This window comes from Macaca fascicularis, chromosome 3 (assembly GCF_037993035.2).
Source record: "Macaca fascicularis isolate 582-1 chromosome 3, T2T-MFA8v1.1".
Classification (NCBI taxonomy): domain Eukaryota; kingdom Metazoa; phylum Chordata; class Mammalia; order Primates; family Cercopithecidae; genus Macaca; species Macaca fascicularis.
Window position 1 is genome coordinate 79955461 of NC_088377.1, and position 20599 is coordinate 79976059.

The window sequence follows — 20599 nt, forward strand, 5'->3', positions numbered from 1 at the left end:
CCCCTTGGTAATCTCCCTTGTGTGCACAGAGCCAGGTGAGACCTAATGCTCTGTCTGTTTTATGAGTTTTTTTTTTTTGAGTCAGAGTCTCATACTCTGTTGCCCAGGCTGGAGTGCAGTGGCACAATCTTGGCTCACTGCAACCTCCGTCTCCCAGGTTCAAGTGATTCTCCTGCCTCAGCCTCTTGAGTAGCTGGGATTACAAGTGTGCACCACCACACCCAGCTAAGTTTTGTATTTTTGGTAGAGATGGGGTTTCACCATGTTGGTCAGGCTGGTCTCAAACTCTGACCTCGTGATCCGCCCATCTCGGCCTCTCAAAGTGCTGGGATTACAGGCGTGAGCCACTGTGCCCGACCGAGGTAGCTTTAAATTCACAATCATTTAAAGCCTTTCAAGGAGGCTTCTTTTTTCAAATTAAAGACACTCAGGAGAAGGAGCAGGCTGGGGTAGTGTCATTGTCATGGGGCTGCCAATCAGAGTGTGGCACTGTCACTCCACCTACCATGTCCTTTTGCCTCACCTGACTTGGAGCTCTGAGGCAAGGAGGAGCTGCAGCCTTGGGAAAGCCTGCAGGTAGCAGAGCAGGAGAGGAGACTTGAGCTCTTGGAAGAGCACAAGTGATGAGACCTGGGAGGTGCACAGAGGACCAAGAGGGCAAGACACGCTCTGGGTGTTTGTGGGAGAAGCCTCAGTCCATCCATGTCCAGGATGTGTCCAGTCAACCAACCTTGGTGTTGGCATCATACTTATTAGACTCATCTGCTGTCAAGCAGTTGTTTTCATTCTTATTTTTGCTGACAGTTTTCTTCTAGGACTTTTATATTCTATTTTTTTTAACAGTTCTATTGAGATATAATTCACTTTGTTCATTTAAAGTTTACATGTGGGCCGGGCGTGGTGGCTCACGTCTGTAATCCCAGCACTTTGGGAGACCAAGGAGGCCAGATCACTTGAGGTCAGGAGTTCGAGAACAGCCTGACCAACATGGTGAAACCTCGTCTCTACCACAAATATGAAAATTAGTCAGGAGTGGTGGCACACACTGTAATCCCAGCTACTTGGGAGGCTGAGGCAGGAGAATCACTTGAACCTGGGAGGCAGAGGTTACAGTGAGCCGAGATTGTGCTACTGTCCTCCAGCCCAGGCAACAGAGCAAGACTCCATCTCAAAAAAAAAAAAGGCTACATTTGAATATTTTTAGTGTATCTACAGAATTGTGCAGCCATCACCACAATCTAATTCTAGAACATTTTCATCCTCTGAAAAGAAACCCCACACCCAGTCATGCCATATTCCCCGTCCTTAGGACTACTAATCTGTTTTCTGTTTCTGTAGGTTTGTCTATTCTGGACATTTGTATAAATGAAATCATACAACATATTGCCTTTTATGACTGTCTTCTTTCACTTAGCATAATGTTGTCAAGGTTGTGGCTTTTATTTTATTTGCATAATTTATAGAGGCCACCAAACCCATCTATGTGCTGGTTTCTGTCCATTTTTCTCTCATGCCATATAGTGAGGCCTCTCGTGCAGGAAGCCCAGGGCATTTTTCAGCTGACAAATGTTTCCTTTTGTAAACCTTTGCTTGTGCCTCCAGTCTGCAAATCCAGTTTCTGGAGGAAGCACATGAGTCAAACACTGTGGCTCACTTTTCTGCCTCCACGTCTGCCATTTTGGCCTCACTCTCTCCTGGTCTAATCCTCTTCAATCTGAATTTCAGGCCCCTCATGCTGAATGCTTCAGTGCGTCATGTGGCTCTTTACTAAAGCAGATGTGATGTTGCTATGGCATCATGGTCCCTCTCCCTCCATCCTCATCACGGCTAGTACTTGCTTGGTCTTCATCTGTGTGCGCTCAGCCTACTTTGTTCATTGTCATTGTCCCACCTCTGCTAGGCTTCTTGCCTCTACTTCATGAAAGTACTGCCCTATCTAGTCTGTTTGAAAATGGCAAGCACATTTTTCCTAAATAATTTGTTTCCTATTTTCTGTGCTCTATACTTTGCAGATGTTTGCTCTCATGCTGAGTCTTTTTGGTAACATTCCATTCCCTTGGAACCATCATTTCTTGTTTTCTCTATCTTCATCCTTGAATCCTCATCCAGATTCACGCAGACATGGTGTTCACCCACGGTTTCCAAATTTCCTCTGACCCATCACTGTCTACCTGGGCACAACAGGAGCAGGGTGCTCAGGCCCATAGCTAGAGGCCAAGGGATTTGCGCAGCTCTGTGCCAGGTGCCAGCACGTGCTCATCTGAGGTGGTTCCATGTGGTAGATAGAACTCTCCCCTTCCTACTTGTCCTGCCTGCTTCTCCACTCTGAAGACAGGGCCATGAACTGCAGTCCTGCGAGGTTCCGGTGACTAGGATGCAGTGTCCCACATTCAGTTCTATTTAAGACTCCATGGCTTAGAAGACACGGAGTCACTGCCTGCCATCAGAAGAAGGACAGAGGAGCAAAGGGAGGTGGAGGTGAAGTGTCAGGAGACTGGCTGCTGTGGAAGCAGGGCCCAGGCGGGACAGCAAGGGCTTCCCATTGGCTGATTGATACCAGGCTTCCATCTCTAGTATAGTGGGAGGGGTGGGGCCTCTGCCCCTACCCCAGGCTGGTAGGCTGTGCTCGTCTGGAGAGGCACCAATGGTTGCTCGGTCCTGTGGTTCATGGACATTCTTCCCAGATTCTAGCACTAGCTTGACCATTATGCTTCATTTTCTAGGTTGCTGAGACTCTTCTATGTTTCCGTGGGAATTTAGAGACTCCTCCCCTGGTGCCATCAGAAACCCCACTTCTGCTGTTTAAGCTCATACATTTGTAGATGACATATCTAGGGATCTTTATTTTCCTTAAAAAAACTTACACCATGGAAGGGTCATCTTTTGATGGCACATTAGAATATGGAGAAATTATCTGTGGGGAGAAGATGCATGCAGTCTTTTAGGGTGCGTTACTATTATTTTGTTGAATTTTGTAACATCGTAAATGCAAGGGGGATGTTTAGTTGGCTTCTTCCTGATGTATGGCAAGGTTGCCAAGCACTGGCCTTCCTACATGACCAGTTGATGTTTGAGTCCTCAGAGACCTGAGCACAGTTCCTCTCTTTCAATCCCTCCAGGGTTCCAACAAAGTGAATGAAGCTCTTCTGCAAAGAATAAACAGTGCCAAAAAAATCCACTTGGTTCCATGTCACCTCAGGGACAAGTTTGTCCTGCGTTTTGCCATCTGCTCTCGCACTGTGGAATCTGCCCATGTGCAGCGGGCCTGGGAGCACATCAAAGAGCTGGCGGCCGACGTGCTGCAAGCAGAGAGGGAGTAGGAGTGAAGCCAGCTGCAGGTAGGCTGCCCTGGGCTCATTTTCTGCCTGTCTCCTTGTCCCGCAGCAAGAGTGTCCTCCTGGAGTCCAGACCCAGCTACAGGCCCAACCTGGCCACTCAATGCTGCCAGGGTGCATTTGTCTTACCTGAAAATAAGGAAGAGAAGGCCGGGTGCATTGGCTCATGCCTGTCATCGCAGCACTTTGGGAGGCCAGGGCAGGCAGATTACAAGGTCAAGGGATCGAGACCATCCTGGCCAACATGGTGAAACCCCATCTCTACTAAAAATTAGCTGGGCGTGGCGGCGCGCATCTGTAATCCAGCTATTCCAGAGGCTGAGGCAGGAGAATCGCATGAACCTGGGAGGCGGAGGTTACAGTGAGCTGAGATGGTGCCACTGCACTCCCGCCTGGCCACAGTGCGAGACTCTGTCTCAAAAAAAAAAAAAAAAAAGGAAGAGAAAATCATGTTAATTCTGGAGAAGTAGAAGGAATCATACATTTTAATAATTCTTTTAAAATTTAGATTTTTACTATTTATTCTCTTACATCCATCTCTATAATACTTTAGGTTTCTTCAAACAGCATTTGTTGAGATAACTTACTATCATAACAAGCTCATATAAGAAACTGGTGACCTTTAGAGAACTAATGAAAACAATAAAAAGGGAATTTATTGTGACTCACGACTTGCCGTCCAAATTCTTGATGGTTTAAAGAAAGGATGTGTTTCAATTACCAGACTTCTTGCAGTTGTGAGGGGTAAACCCCTCACAGCTAAACCCTGTAGACAGCATGCAGTTAATTTGTAAAAACAAAGCACACATTTTAAATAAATGCAGTGTTGGCAATATGAAGGGTATTTAAAATTATGTTGTTGGGAACCCAGACAACCTTAGAAAGTCTCTTCATTAGGTTATCTTAAGAATGTCATCCTGTTGGGATATGTCTACCTTTCTCTGTTTCTGTCTTTTTTTTGGTTTTTTTTTTGTCCCATTTGGTGGAAGACATCTGTGATCCCTCCTTAGGGTCTGCTTCTCTTTCTCTCTCCCTCTTCCTTTCGCAATGGCTCGTTCATTACAACTTGTGGGGGATTTAGAATCTATAAGTCATGTAATGCATTTCCTGATTGCCTACAACTTTATCTTCTTTGCTATTGATTTTAATTGTGAGTATCTGAAAAAGTATAGTGCTCAACAAGTCAGAAGTTGAAAATCATATTTCATATATGTGATAGACCTGTCCATGGCTCCTGAAAGTTGAGGCCAAAGAACTACCTTCTCAGTCAAAATGTACCCTGAGAACCAGGTCCTTTCCCTGGTGCAACCAGGGCCTTTCCCCACTCATAAACTGAGAAAGACCTGGGGTCTGAGGAAGACCTCCTGACCCAGAGCAACTCCAAAGTGGTATCTCAAGCATCTCTGGCAGGTAGTGGGGACAGGCTTATATGTTGAAGTTATTCCATTGCTCTCAGCATAAGACTGCGTGAGGGGAGGGAAGTACCACCGTAAGCTCCATACGAAACAAATCCCTATCAGGCAAGAGCTCCCGACTAGCATTTCTGCAACCCCATGTTTGCATCTATCTCATAAGCCTGTATCATATCAGCATCTTGTTGACACATGCCTAGAAGAACATATGTGGAGAGCGTAGCTCTGAAAATTTATCAGAAACAAAGGTGTATTTCTCATCAGAGTCTCAGTTTCTCTGGGGTCATTATATTTGCTGTATATTCAAAAGGTAAAAATGAAATTCAATTTTTAAAAAGATATGTGATACAATAGTAAGTCCTAATGCATGTATGTTGTTTTGGACAGATTAGAACAATAAAAATCTTAATCCTTTGATTTTACTTGTACTTATTTGAGTTTATTACATCATATTAATGTGGTTATAGTTCTGAGAGAAAGTAGGAACTAATCATATTTTACAGAGGTAGAAAATTAGGCAGAGATTCTAGTTGACACTAATACAATTTTCATCAGAGAAGCCAGATTGGCAATAAAAATTCCTTTATTAAGTTTAAACTCTTTGACATTGCACAATTGTCTCTGTTTTTTGGGGAAATTATATATTCATTCTTTATATTCGAATAAGAAGCACATGCAATTCTTCTTTATTTTTTTAATGGAGCCATATGCTCATGCTATTTTTTTCCCTGTAGGAATCAAAAGTTGAAGCGAGATATACCTGAAAACTGGAATAAGAAGCAAATAAATATCATCCTGGCTTCGTGGAACCGAGTCTGTCTGTGGCTTCCCATGTCTTTCTCCAAAGTTATCCAGAGGGCTGTGATTTTGTCTGCTTAGTGTCTCATCAACAAAGAAATATTATTTGCTATATAAAAAGTTAATCTTCGTGGCCATAGCTTTTATTCATCAGCTGTGATTTTTGTTGATTAAAACATCATAGATTTTCATGTTCTTGCAGCCATCAGAAGTGGCAGGAAAGCCTCACTGACATATTTTCCAGGGCAGTCTATGTTCATGCAACTTGAAATTATATCTGTGGTCTTTAAATTGTCCTTTGTCATGTGGCTAAATGCCTAATAAACAATTCAAGTGAAATAGTAATTGTGTCAGATGATCATCTTGTTCTATGTTGTATCAAATTTATTCTTGTGATACAGACATTCCCTCCAAAGTAGAAAAAGATACAGCATCCTTGGGATGTTTTTAAACGGCATTAATTTATTCAGCAAATGTTCATTGAGTGCCTAGTGTATGTCAGGCACTGTTCTGGATACATTAACAATACAGAAGTTTTACTTGGAGATGACTTCAACTTCTGTGGAAATAAAGTTAGAATCAAGAGACAACCTGGAGCAATGAGATTGAAGTCTCTGCTGTGATGGGAAGGATTCTCTGGCTTTCTGGGTCTTGATTTTCTGGTCTGACAAGTCTATCTGTCCTATAGTATCATGATTGATAAGCAACTGAAGAGTGCTTCTGTAAACATAAATTCCGACAAGGATGTGGTATTTACTCAATCTCACTTTAAGTTTACTATCTGTATTGGGAACCATTCTGCTTTTAGAAACATGTGTTTTAATCCAAAGATGAGTTCTTGTCCTTTGAAGACTATAGAACTATCAAGGCACTCTCAGAAAGGGTCCTTGGGTTATTAGTAAGTATATTTGAATTTCAAAGACCTCCGATATCTATGTGAACTAAGTGAATGATATGATCTATTACTCAAAAATCTGGAAATATGTCAGATGCCAAGTAGTTTCCCATTTAATTTATTCAGGTCATTTGTTCTCTACCCAACAGCAAATTAAGACCTGACCTCCACCATGATGTGGGGACAGAGGCTGTTTTTGGGGCCCACCAGGGGCCACCCTTGTTAGGACCAGTGGAGTGTGGAGCACTCTGCTTGAGTTGAGGCTGGGATGTCTAAATTTTACAAGATTATTTTTCAACCCTTGAGTTAAGATTGCTGCAAGGGCTCCAGTGTGAGCCACCAACATCATTGATACCAGCTTTCTGCTTTAGTGGGCTCATCCAGCCTTATCCACAAACATACTTCAGAAAGATCGCTGAGACCTGATGGGAGGGAGGAGACTGGGTGTCAGGGGCCAATGGGGATGCTGTATAGAAGCAGGGCAGGAGGCCAGCAAGTGACTGAAGATTTCCTCCCTCCGAACTGGCTGGATCCTTTTGATGGAGAGTCTAAGACGTCACCATAGACACAGACCCAACAGAGAGAAAAGCTTGTCTGATTTCTTGCTCATTTCTAGGTAACTTATGGCAGTTCACCCCACCTCCTGACTTCTCCAGGTTCCTCCATAAAGTGGTTCTCAGATCTGAATTCCCCAGCCCTAGAAACAGGAAGAAGAACTTCCTCCCAGTTTATTTAACAAGAACACACCCATAGCACTTGCTGTATGCCAGGCACTGTTATATGTGTTTTAAAGTATTAATTTAACACTTATTTTAAAATTCTATGATGCAGGCCAATTATTATGCCCATTTTACAAGTGAGAAAACTGAGGCATTGCGAGGTTTAGTGACTTATCCCAAGGTCATATAGTCAGTGGCCAAACTGGGATGGGAGTCCACGCTCTTGCCCAGTAAACTATGCTGCAAAAGATGCTGTCTGCTCCCCAGGATTAACCATTTCTGAAGGCAACTGGCAGTGAAGACATTTATTCTCTTCTGGGTGAAGCCCCATCTTTGCCTACCAAGGTAAAGTCTTGGCCCCTAGACCATCGCTGAATAGTCCAATGTGGGGAAGTTTTTAAAGTTTTGGATTATTCAGACTAATCTGTGGTCAATACAGAGCATCTTTATTTAAATACATATTCAAGTTAGTGTCGAAAAGAGTGCACAAACTGCTGCTGGCACTGGAGTTAGATGTTTCCTTACTGACCTCTGGTATCTCCGGATAACAGGCCCCTCCTGCTTAGTGTTGGGAAAGTCCCAGATTTATCTAGACACAACTAACAGCTGTTATGAAAGATCTGTCCTGGAATCACATGTCTCCTCTAAAATCCAGCAAACAGCAATACTCTGTAAACCTGGAGAATCTCATTGTGGCTGACCACATGCCCATCACGAAGGAGCCTGCAGGAAAGTCCAAGATAAAGAGGGGAGCAGGTGTCACCGGGTGGCCCCTTGATCATCATGAGGGTGTACCACAGTTCAAAGAGAAACTAGAGGGGAGAAGACCCCAAGGGAGGGCAGTTCTAATATCCACTGACTCCACACCTGCACCCCTTAATTCAGAAATCCAAGTAGTAGAAAAAGCATTAATAAGAAAGCACTGTGAGCATAAGTTGCTTGCATAAACTAGATACATCTGGAGCTACCAATTTAGAGAAACTTGTGAATGGTTCCCCAGAGCAGAGACGTACAACGGATAGTAGAGGAAAGAAGAAGAAGATAACAGAGCAGTCTGTATTACAGCAGACCTCATGAATCCCAAAGTGCTCCAAAGTCAAAGTGAGATCTAGACCCCAGCATTTATGAGATGGATGTGTCCCCAGGCGTTGTGAGAAACGAGCCAAGTCACACCAGGAGAGTTCTCAATGGAAGACTGTCTCGCAGGAGAGACTCAAAGAGGACTCAGCAGCTGTCTTCACATTTTACACTCCCTTTAATTTGAAGAGTCTCCTCTCTAGCTCCAAAGAGAAAGTGACAGATAGAGAGACAGATTTTCAATACGAAGAAAAACTTAGAAGTCAGCCTATCAGCAAGTGGAAAATGTTTTCTTACAGGGCAGTGAATTCTCCTCCATGGTGGGTGCTCAAATGGAGATAGGAAAAAACCAAGGGTTGGGAAATCGGAGTCATTATTCTATGAGACTGACTTTTCAGTCCATGAGATTGGACTGAAAATTAGAAAATTCTTCAGTTTCCTTGTATATCTGAGATTCCATTGTCCTGTAAAATAAGACAATTTGGCTAATATATGAAACAGTAAGGTTAAGCAGACTAAAATGGTAGAAAAAAAACAACAACAAGGTGGATTATTTTTTCCTTCCCAAACTCTAAGCAAGGCAACCTAAGAGGAAGAACTGGCCAGCCCGGCCATAATAACACCTGGCACCTGGGCAGTGCTTACCATGGGCCAGGCTCCGGTCTAAATGATCTTCAGACCTCAGCTGGGTTGATTCTGAACAATTCTCAGTAGTGGCTCGTGAGCAGTAGAGCTGGGACTTGAACCTGGAAAGCTGACTCCACAGCCCCTGCTCTTAATCACTCCACCATCCTGCTGCAGTGCTGTAAGAATGCAGGGCATTCGTTTCCTGTGGAACAATGGACGGCAGTCTCGGTGTCTTCAAACAACATAAACAAGTTCTCTCACAGTTCTGGAGGCAGAAACTGAAATCAAGGTGTTGGCAGGGCCACGCTGTCTACAAAGTCAAGTTGTTGGTAACCCAGATATTCCTAGGCTTGTGACAGTATCACTCCAATCTCTGCCCCCATCTTCACATGGCCTTCTTCCTTCTGGGACTCTTTTCCTCTTCTTTATAAGGACACCAATCAATTGGATGAGGGCCCACCCTAATCCAGTAGGACCTCATCTTAACTGGATTACATCTGTAACAACCCTCTCTCCAAATAAGGCCACATTCACAGGTGCCAGGGGTTAGGACTTCAACAAATCTGTTTGGGGGATGCAATTCAACCCCTAACATACTGTACCAAACTGGAGGCACCTAGAAGTGTTGACTCCAAGTGGTAGCTCAGTCCTTGAGGAAAATGATGACCCAAGCAAATGTTTCCTTCCGTCCCTGCTCTGCCCCATTTCAGGTGTTAAAGAAAAATTATGGGAGGGCATTGTTTTGGAGTGAGCTCCTGCACTAGGTCCCAACAGACCAAACTAAAGTGGCATCACTCATGCTAAGGGCCATTTAATCAAGCTGAAACTTTAAGAAAGCTGGTGGTCCCCAAATAGACCAGTTTCTCTTGAAAACAAGAGATTCACAGCAACCCATCAGAAAGAGCAAAGTCTACCTGAGTCAGAGTAATAAGGAAGTCCCACTTGCTTTAACCATGACAAGAAAAGTGGTCTGAAGTAAGCTGATGCTAACCAATCAACCTTTACAAAAATACTGTTTCCTTGTTCCAACCTTACAAAACCACTGTTCTGCCATTGCCCAGTGGGAACTCTAATTCTATTTTATAGAATGGAGGCTACTGGATTTATGAATCATGAATAAAAGCCAATGTGATCTGTAAATAATTTTGTCTTTTGACACAAGGAAGACACCACCTCCCCCGTCACCAGCTCAGTTTATGACAATGATGCCAGAGGTTGCCTCTTCACATCCCTTTATGATTCATTCAGTGTGGCCAATACAGATCTTTTACTAAAATTGTGCACTTGGTTCACCCTGGGCCCACACATCTTACTTCTCTGCTGGAGGGCTGGAACACCATCCCCTCAATTCTGGTTCTTTTTTCTTTCTTACCAGTGAGTCAGGGAGCTGAGAGGTTTGGAAGTCAGTGCAAATCCACATACAGGGAATCCCCCAGAGAAAGAACTGGATTTAGATGGGCTGTTTTCCCTCTGAGCTTTGTCCTGTCGGCTTCCCTATCTCCTCAACACCACCTGCCTCCCACACCCACCGACACACACATCTCCAGAATGTAACTTTCCTGGCTGACAGGGAGGCACATTATTTAGTGCTGTGTTATCCCCTCTGCTCAAAAACAAATGAGCTCACTGAAGTGTACACTGGCATTTATCTGAGACAATGTTTATAAAATTCATGAATATGGAAATGGGCAGCCATCTCCCAGAATCCCTCACACCAAGAAAACTGGCACTGTCTGCTGTAGGTGAAAACCTCTTCCCTTGAAGTCTCAACAACTTCTACCCAGAAGAAAGAAGAGCATATTTTCTCATACACACACACACACACACAGTATATACCACCAGTCTGTGGTCTTGGAAGCAAAGTTTAATAATTGAATAGCTCAAGCACTAAACTCTTCCATATCATTAATATACTGTCCTAATATGTCTCATTTGTCAAAGATGGAAAAGTCTTGATATGGCACAAGGGTTTCAATCCCAATAGGAGTATTAATAGTAACAATAAAAATAACACAGCAACATGGTTTCTGTTGAGTGCCTGCCACATGCCAGCAACTGCTTTGATAATTTAAGAATTATATCTGATGTTGATAATAATCCTTATAATGGCTTCCAGGGTAAAAAGGTTTATTCCTGTTTTACATTTGATGAGGAGACTAGGGTTCAGAGAGGGTGCAGAAGTGAGTTACACTTTTGCCAACCAGGCCAGAAGATGAAAGCCGCTTGATTGGGAAATGCTTTTGTATCAAAAGCACAAAATGAAGTGGCTAGTGTTACTTGTTGAAAAAAGTTAACTCTGGCAAGCACAAATGTAATTCAGTATTTGAGCAATACTTTTAGGAGGGTAAGAGAGTGGTTTATGTGAATTCTCCAAAATGCCATCATGAAAATTTTGATGATGAAAATCACCCAAAATTGCTAAATACCTGTCTTAGCCTGCCCATTCTACAAAGTACCATATGCTGAGTGGCTCATAAACAACAGAAATTTATTTCTCACAGTGGAGGCTGGAAGTCACAGTCCCAGAATGGTCGAGTTCTGTTGAGGGCTCTTCCAGGTTGCTGTCAACTCTTTGCATCCTTGGGTGGTGGCAAGAGGCCTAGAAAGTTCTTTGGAGTCTCTTTTATTGTATTTTATTTTTTGGAGACAGAGTCTCACTCTATCCCCCAGGCTGGAGTGCAGTGGCACGACCTCAGTTCACTGCAACCTCCACCTCTTGGGTTCAAGCAATTCTCAGGCCTCAGCCTCCTAAGTAGCTGGGATTACAGGTGCCCACCACCACACCTGGCTAATATTTGTATTTTTAGTAGAGACAGGGTTTTGCCATGTTGGCCAGGCTGGTCTTGAACTCCTGGCCCCAGGCGATCCACCTGCCTCGGTCTCCCAAAGTGCTGGGATTACAGGCATGAGACACTGCACCCAGCCTCTGGAGTCTCTTTTATAAGGATACTTACTAATCGCATCTATGAAGGGCTTCACTCTCATGACCTAATCACCTCACAAAGGCCCCACCCCTTAAAACCATCACATTGGGCTTAGGATTTCAACATACAAACTTTGGGGAAGACATAACTTTCCATCCCTAACATTACTCAAATAGTATCTATATTGTCATTTCTAAATATACACGTATTTAGAAATTTCTAAATAGCCAGTAAACATACAACTGACTTGGCCTTGATATAACTGTTTTCATTTTCTTTTATTTTCATTCTACATGACATACTTTGGGTAATTATAAAATAATTAAAATTAGTTGATAAAGTATGGAATTAGAATAAACTAATTTTCTATTACTATCTAAGCCATGAAATGAATTAGGAGTTGTTGTTTTCAGTGAAACCTCTTCTAGTTTTTAAAGTGCATTGTCCAATTCCTTTTTATTTTGTCAAGATTTTAAAAACTTAAAAAAAAATCTTCAAATTGTTTGTGCCTTGCATTTCTTTAAATCTTGTGTTTAAATATCATTTGCTGGTAGTTGCTAGTCATTTTCTCTATCCCCTGCACCAGACCCTCTCTTTCTCAGGAAAGGATATCCAGAGGACCGGGTCCCAGTTAGTCAAGGAGATGTAAGAGGAAGGCTAGGAGGCTTTCTGGGAAACATTTTCTTTTTCCAAGACAGAAGTGTTCAGAGGGAAAAGGTCCTTTCTCAGTTTGGCTCCCTCTTTGTGTTTTAGATCTGGTCGTGTGAGGCTGCCTGGCTTGGATTGTGAGGGCATCTCTCGACAATGAGGTGACAAGCCTAGGGAAGAAAATCCACAGGTGAGAAGGTGGCAGAATGAAGAGATGGTCCTTCACGACTTCTTTGAGTCATCAGGCCCAGATTTCCTGCCAACTTCCAGTCTTCTTGTTATGTGATCTGACATTATTATTTACTGCAGAGGCCACTGAGTGGCTGCTCTGTTACTTGTGTCTGAAAATTCAGTTCACTAAATTAATCAAAATACAGCACTCTTCTTTTGAAACCTTGCTCCAGAACAAAGTGGAAGGTAATGATGGAGTGCTTTTCAAAGTTCCAGGGAGGTGTCCCTACACAGCAGAGAGCTGTCCAAAGGAATGTAGATGTTGGCTGCGGGGAGATCTGAGCTGCCGGATTCAGTCCTCTCCCTTATTTTATCTTAAACATGCTTGTCATTTTTTCATGCTACACTATGCTGTTCTTTCAGCCAGGGAACATTGCTGAGCACCCGCTCAAATGCTGTATGGAGCGCAGACTGCAGGGTGCGAGGGGCGAAGGTGAGACGTACTAGGTCTGAATTCAAGAAGGGGAACAGCCACAGGCCCCGCAAGGCCGGGGTGGCCTGTTGTAACGACGTCTTAATCGCTGACCTAAGTGGATCCGCTCCTCTCCCGCCGCCCTCTCCCTGCCTGCAGCACAGAAGGAGGGTGGCTGGCTCTCCCCGGTGGGCGCAGGTGAGTCACGCTTTGCCCTCTCGGGTGGGCGCAGGTGAGCCACGCTTCGCTCTCCCGGGTGGGCGCAGGTGAGCCACGCTTTGCTCTCCCGGGTGGGCGCAGCTGAGCCATTGTTTGTTCTCCCGGGTGGGCGCAGGAAAGCCACGCTTTGCTCTCCTCGTTGAGCCGCGGCTGGCTCTCCGGGTGAGGGCAGGTGAGCCACGCTCTATGGGAATCCTTCGAATCTTCATTCAATTTCCATCGCCTCCTTGTATTTATGTGGCAGGACTTTTAAAAATGAAGCCTATGCACAATGATGTAATAAGCGTTTATCAAACACCACTGGTCGGTGCTGGGGCCCTGGTGGTGGTGACCTGTCCCAGGTGCCACGCCCACGCCCCTCGCGCCGACCGCACGACCGCACGCACGCACTCACGCACGCACGCACGCACTCACGCACGCACGAACGTACGTACGACGCGAGCCCGAGGGCGACAGCAGCGCGCAGGCGCACGTAGGTCCCCGCGCTTTTCGGAGGCCGCCGGCGTCCCAGACCCGCCGCAGGTAGGAAGAGGTGACGGGAGGCGGGGCAGGGGCGCTGCTGACTCCTGTGGAGCATCAGGGTTGGGGCGTAGGGGAGAGGCGGGCGTGTACCTCTGGAATGCTGAGGGGTCTCAGGGCGGGGGCTTTGCGGGAGGCCCTGGGAGGCGGGAGCCAGGCAGTGGCTGTGCCCTTTTGCTTCTGTCTTAGGGGAGGGTGGCTGACCCGCTAGCCCAGAACCAGACTCATCTAGGATTAGGAAGCTGGGGCCCAGCGTGGACAGCAGTTTCGGGGCCAGGTCTGCGGATGGCTTTCTTTGGCAGAGCCTGTTCGGGGGCGGGGCCGCTTACCGCAGGCATTTACCCGGCCCAGCGGGGCTCTGGGCGCCCACAACGGGGGTCAGTCAGCTCCCCTGTGACCCAGGCAAGCTCTTAATCTCTGTGATGAGAAAGAAGGGCTCATACCTTTCAAGGGTCATTGTGAGGAATCGGAAGAAGCAGTATTTTATAGAGTATTTTCTAACTGTTGAGTCTTCTGTCGAGTGCTTTGCAGAAGTAAAATATCTTGTTAGCTCCCCTGTGACCCAGGCAAGCTCTTAATCTCTGTGATGAGAAAGAAGGGCTCATACCTTTCAAGGGTCCTTGTGAGGAATCGGAAGAAGCAGTATTTTATAGAGTATTTTCTAACTGCTGAGTCTTCTGTCTAGTGCTTTGCAGAAGTAAAATATCTTGTCAGCTCAGTGATGTGGCTGCGCTCCTTTTATAGGTAACAGAAAGACATTAAGAGGTTTTCCTGCAGTCACTGCTGACAGAGCCAGGATCTGAACGCAGGCAGCCTGGCTCCAGACCTTGTGCGCTTAACTTCTGTTTTGCATCAAGAATAGAGTCCTATGAAAGGCCTGTACAGTGCTTCGTACCGAGTAGGCACTCCGTCAGTATTTTATAGCTGTTATTCCAAAGGACACTGTATTCTAGGTACTAAGACAATGTGAATGGAATGGAAAACAATTCCTCCCTGCAGAAGCCAACTATCTAATTAGGAAGACAGTTAATCACGTTATTAAAATCAGAACATTGGCAAAATAAAGAAGATTGAAATGCAGTTCATATGACAGTGCTAATTAATCATACTTTTTAGATCTAGGAAAGGCCATAAAGGTTAAATTGTCTTGGAAATGGTAAACAAGACAATGGTTGTGTCACTGATCAGTGATGGCCACTTTTTCGTTATCCGTATTTGTCATTTAAATGATTGAATTGAAAGGAAGAAGTAAGACTTGGAAGATGAATATTGAAGGAAAGGTGAAGATGGAAAGGAGAAGGGGTTTATTATGAGAACAGTGACTAGAACTCTGAGGTATGGTAGAAATTTCAGGATAACAGATGAATGAAGCCATGGAGAGGAAGAGAATGATAACACTAATTGTAAAAGTTTGTGTCGGCCGGGCGCGGTGGCTCACACCTGTAATCCCAGCACTTTGGGAGGCGAGGCGGGCGGATCACGAGGTCAGGAGATCGAGACCATCCTGGCTAACATGGTGAAACCCCGTCTCTACTAAAAATACAAAAAAATTAGCCGGGCGTGGTGGTGGCAGGCGCCTGTAGTCGGAAGGCTGAGGCAGGAGAATGGCGTGAACCTGGAAGGCGGAGCTTGCAGTGAGCCGAGATCGAGCCACTGCACTCCAGCCTGGGAGACAGAGCGAGACTCTCAAAAAAGAAAAAAAAAAAAGTTCGTGTCAAGTGTTTTCTCAGTCACCTTTCTTTCAGTTTGTCATTTCCAGTATTGTATAAATGAGTTTAAAATCAAAATGGTATAGTGAAAAAAAGGATGAACTGCTTGGCAGGAGAGGTCAGATCTAGTTTTGACTCTAGCTTATTTAGCTTTACAGTTTTAAATAAGTTACAGTGTCTTTAAAGCTCTGGATCTTAAGTTTTTTTTTAAAACAAAAATTTATGAACACCTACTTACAATATGACAAATTCTTTGTAAGGCATTATGGGAGATAAAAAACTGTATTAAACATGGCTGTTGCACTAAAAGAACCTGTTGTTTATTAAGCTGTACTTACAAGTAACTTGAAAGGCAAAATTTCAAATACTTGAGCCTTAAGTAGGGTTTCTTGGTTTTCATTTAATTGAAATACTGTTAGGAAACAAAAAAAAATTCCATAAATTTTTCTTGTGGATATGTAAGTAAATTCTATATATCTAGCAATGTGATACATCCACAGTTCTGTTTAAATGTAACTTAATGTGAAGAAGCTTATGCGAATAACTTGACAGAAGAAATCTAAAGTAAAAGCATTTTACTAGTAGGCTAGCTTGTTCTCTTATTTATTGTAATAGAGATATTCTAGGGCATTCTGTTTAGGGTGATGAACTTATTCATGAATAAGTTATTAAAGCCATTTAAATATGCCATAGTTTAAATTTGTGATCCATGCTGTTCAATCTGTGACCTAGGATAGCAGCATCAAGGAGCATTGTGTACATGGAGAAGTGCACAGTACCTGGATTGAAACTGCTCGTGTTCCATTTCTGGTACCATTCATAACTGACTGTGTGATCTCAAGTAAGTTCTTTAACTCTCTCAGCCTCAGTTTCTACGTTTGTGTGATAAGGATAATGATAGTTTTCAGATTATTTTCATATTCATTATTTGATTTGATTGTCCCAATGGTTCCTCTCACTTTGCAGATAAGAAAACTGAAGAACCACCTGGGCGCGGTGGCTCACGCCTGTAATCCCAGCACTTTGGGAGGCCAAGGCGGGTGGATTACCTGAGGTCAGGAGTTCGAGACCAGCCTAACTAATATGACAAAACCCCATCTCTACTAAAAATATAAAAATTAGCCAGGCATGGTGGCAGATGTCTGTAATCCCAGCTACTTGGGAAGCTGGGGCAGGAGAATCACTTGAACCTGGGAAGTGGAGGTTGCAGTGAGCTGAGATAACGCCACTGCCCTCCAGCAGCCTGGGTGACAGAGTGAGACTCTGTCTCAAAAAAAAAAAAAAAAAAGAAAACTAAAGAACCGTCAGTGATAGTAAAAAGTTCGCTTAAGCTCATTCACCTAGTTTCTTTTACAGCTCAGACTTAAACCTCTTGTTCATTTTGTTTTGCTTTATGTATCTATATTTCTTTTTCTGATTAATTTTAAATCCTTTTCATTTAAACCTTATGAATGCTTTCCCTACAGATAAAATTATGTAAAACAATTTACATAAAAAAATTATGTAAAACTCATAAATTATTATTTAATCAAGTCTTTAATATTGAAGACTTCGTATTGATATGTCTTGAATACTTACAATCTATAGTTAACTAGATATTTCTCTTATAACCTGTCCTTATAAATCTATATTATAAATACAAAGTCCAGTGTCCCTTCCTTCAGATTAGCAGATATTTAAAAACTATATTTAAAGTATTATGTCTTTGTTTTCTTCATACTGATTTTCATTTTTATTGTTTGTTATAGGACCTCTAAAATGCAGACCTCCAGCTCTAGATCTGTGCACCTGAGTGAATGGCAGAAGAATTACTTCGCAATTACATCTGGCATATGTACAGGACGGAAGGCAGACGCATACCGTGCACAGATACTACGCATTCAGTATGCATGGGCAAACTCTGAGATTTCCCAGGTCTGTGCTACCAAACTGTTCAAAAAATATGCAGAGAAATATTCTGCAATTATTGATTCTGACAATGTTGAATCTGGCTTGAATAATTATGCAGAAAACATTTTAACTTTGGCAGGATCTCAACAAACAGATAGTGACAAGTGGCAGTCTGGATTGTCAATAAATAATGTTTTCAAAATGAGTAGTGTACAGAAGATGATGCAAGCTGGCAAAAAATTCAAAGACTCTCTGTTGGAACCTGCTCATGCATCAGTGGTAATCCATAAGGAGGCCACTGTCTTTGATCTTCCTAAATTTAGTGTTTGTGGTAGTTCTCAAGAGAGTGACCCATTACCTAACTCAGCTCATGATCAAGATAGGACCCAGGACTTCCCAGAGAGCAATCCTTTGAAACTCCTTCAGAGTGCCCAGCCACCTATGGTGACTAACACTGCTAAGACTTGTCCTACATTTTCAGCACCTGTAGGTGACTCAGCCACTGCAAAATTCCATGTCACACCGTTGTTTGGAAATGTCAAAAAGGAAAATCACAGCTCTCACAAAGAAAACATAGGACTAAATATGTTCTTATCTAATCAGTCTTGTTTTCCTGCTGCCTGTGAGAATCCACAAAGGAAGTCTTTTTATGATTCTGGCACCATTGATGCACTTTCCAACCCAATACTAAATAAGGCTTGTAGTAAAACAGAAGATAATGGCCCAAAGGAGGATAGCAGCCTGCCTACATTTAAAACGGCAAAAGAACAATTATGGGTAGATCAGCAAAAAAAATACCACCAACCTCAGCGTGCATCAGGGTCTTCATATGGTGGTGTAAAAAAGTCTCTAGGAGCTAGTAGATCCCGAGGAATACTTGGAAAGTTTGTTCCTCCTATACCCAAGCAAGATGGGGGAGAGCAGAATGGAGGAACGCTGTATAAGCCTTATGGGGCAGGGCCTACAGAACCAGCACATCCAGTCGATGAGCGTCTGAAGAACTTGGAGCCAAAGATGATTGAACTTATTATGAATGAGATTATGGATCATGGACCTCCAGTAAATTGGGAAGATATTGCAGGAGTAGAATTTGCTAAAGCCACCATAAAGGAAATAGTTGTGTGGCCCATGTTGAGGCCAGACATCTTTACTGGTTTAAGGGGTCCCCCTAAAGGAATTTTGCTCTTTGGTCCTCCTGGGACTGGTAAAACTCTAATTGGCAAGTGCATTGCTAGTCAGTCTGGGGCAACATTCTTTAGCATCTCTGCTTCATCCTTAACTTCTAAATGGGTAGGTGAGGGGGAGAAAATGGTCCGTGCATTGTTTGCTGTTGCAAGGTGTCAGCAACCGGCTGTGATATTTATTGATGAAATTGATTCCTTGTTATCTCAAAGGGGAGATGGTGAGCATGAATCTTCTAGAAGGATAAAAACAGAATTTTTAGTTCAGTTAGATGGAGCAACGACAACTTCTGAAGATCGTATCCTAGTGGTGGGAGCAACAAATCGGCCACAAGAAATTGATGAGGCTGCCCGGAGAAGATTGGTGAAAAGGCTTTATATTCCCCTCCCAGAAGCTTCAGCCAGGAAACAAATAGTAATTAATCTAATGTCCAAAGAGCAGTGTTGCCTCAGTGAAGAAGAAATCGAACAGGTTGTACAGCAGTCTGATGGGTTCTCAGGAGCAGACATGACACAGCTTTGCAGAGAGGCTTCTCTTGGTCCTATTCGCAGTTTACAAACTGCTGACATTGCTACCATAACACCGGATCAAGTTCGACCAATAGCTTATATTGATTTTGAAAATGCTTTTAGGACTGTGCGACCTAGTGTTTCTCCAAAAGATTTGGAGCTTTATGAAAACTGGAACAAAACTTTTGGTTGTGGAAAGTAAATGGGATTCTTGGAATCAAAAGAAGGCATCTCTGTAGTACAGTCTTTTATTTTTTAGCATAGAAAGTTGGGGATGTGTTAATTGTGTTTTTTAGAATATATTCTGAATTCTGTACTTCAAATAATAATAGCTCAGATTTTACAACTGATTGACATAGTGTATGGTTAATGTAAGTTTTGCTTTCCAGTGATTACCTGATATGTAAGCCTATCTGAACAAAGTGAGAATGAACTTTTGTTTCTAGGAAGTCTTTCTCTTGAAGCTATATAACATGAAAAGTGAGCTCAAATTTTTTTTAGTTGAAGATTACATATAAAGTTGTATCTGATTAATATCCATCTTTTATTGAAGAAAGTGCCTTATGATGGCCACATAATTCTTAATGTCGGCTAGTATAATGGTTTACATTTGGACAAAGTATTGCTTAGTGTTATTTGAGTAGATTTAAGATCTCACTAAAAGCTAAAGTGCCAATTTTTACTTTCTTCAGCCAATTTGTTACCTCTTTTATGGTTGTTAATTTTTATTGGGACTAACATTTTCAGAAATAATATGGTGTGATCTAGTATTAGAGATATGTTCACAGAACTGAAAGCTTAGTTAAGAATGTTGGTTACTTTCAGGGAGGCGTGTGATATTTAACATTAATATTTTATTTGACACTACAGCCTGTAATACTACTGTCTTTCAAAAATAAGTGTTTTCAGATTTTTATAACAGACCCATTTTGTTTTATGAAACATGTTCATTACCGTGAAGCATGTTCATTACAGAAATATGAGAAAATAGAGATAAATAAAAAATAAAAATCACTGTTATCCTACCACTTTGCAGGACACACTATTAATATTTAAGCATAGATTTTTCCAGATGTTTTGTTTTATATAGCAGTAGGATTGTATAATGTATTCTCTCTTGTAGCCTGCTCTTTAAAGCATATCTTTACTTTCCATGTTGACATAAATGTCCTTTTATGATTGTCTAGGATTCCATGGATGGATGGACTATAATTGAGTCATCTGGTAGAGTGCATATAGGACAGGACACTAGGTTGTTTATCTTTTGTTTATTGTAAAGGAACTATGTGGGATGCATTTGGTGATCCTTTTTAAAGAAATGTATAAATTTCTTGAGTAATTCTTGGATTAAAGAATATGCACTTTTTAATGCTTTTGGCTTGCATTCTAAATTGTCCTCTTGAAAAAGTAGTTCCTGTGTAAAACTCCATCTGCACTGAGTCAGAGCTGTGGCAGCATTGGGGAGGATGCAGTTTTGGTATTTGTTGGCATTC

General features: G+C 42.7%; 2 protein-coding genes across 10 annotated transcripts in view; both read left to right on the plus strand.

Annotated features, from left to right (window-relative positions):
- Positions 1–5884, plus strand: part of DDC (dopa decarboxylase) — a 106920-nt gene extending 101036 nt beyond the window's left edge. For all 4 annotated transcript variants that reach the window (XM_045389133.3, XM_005549583.5, XM_065541961.2 and 1 more), the window contains exons 14-15: positions 3120–3338; positions 5482–5884. In XM_045389133.3, the coding sequence (XP_045245068.2) occupies positions 3120–3320 (201 nt within the window). In that variant the 3' untranslated portion in view covers positions 3321–3338; positions 5482–5884. The remainder of the gene's footprint in view (positions 1–3119; positions 3339–5481) is intronic.
- A 7037-nt stretch (positions 5885–12921) lies between these two features.
- FIGNL1 (fidgetin like 1) lies at positions 12922–20475 on the plus strand. 6 transcript variants are annotated; one of them, XR_012432456.1, is made up of 6 exons: positions 12922–13276; positions 13542–13819; positions 16258–16366; positions 16492–16579; positions 17274–17439; positions 17555–20475. XR_012432456.1 is itself a non-coding variant. In XM_065541948.1 (5 exons), exon 5 carries the CDS (start codon positions 17284–17286, stop codon positions 19306–19308), a length of 2025 nt encoding a protein of 674 aa, XP_065398020.1. In that variant the 5' UTR covers positions 13762–13819; positions 14561–14714; positions 16258–16366; positions 16492–16579; positions 17274–17283; the 3' UTR covers positions 19309–20475. The 6 variants fall into 6 exon arrangements, 5 of the variants coding, with proteins under 5 accessions (XP_065398020.1, XP_065398022.1, XP_005549647.3 ...); XM_065541948.1 differs by lacking the exon at positions 12922–13276 and adding an exon at positions 14561–14714 and having other exon boundaries at positions 13762–13819; positions 17274–20475; XM_065541950.1 differs by lacking the exons at positions 12922–13276; positions 16492–16579 and adding an exon at positions 14561–14714 and having other exon boundaries at positions 13762–13819; positions 17274–20475.
- The last annotated feature ends 124 nt before the right edge of the window (positions 20476–20599 follow it).

Bases quoted from the DNA above. Each gene is read 5' to 3' on its own strand.
- FIGNL1 (XM_065541948.1), top strand. From the start codon at position 17,284: ATGCAGACCTCCAGCTCTAGATCTGTGCACCTGAGTGAATGGCAGAAG.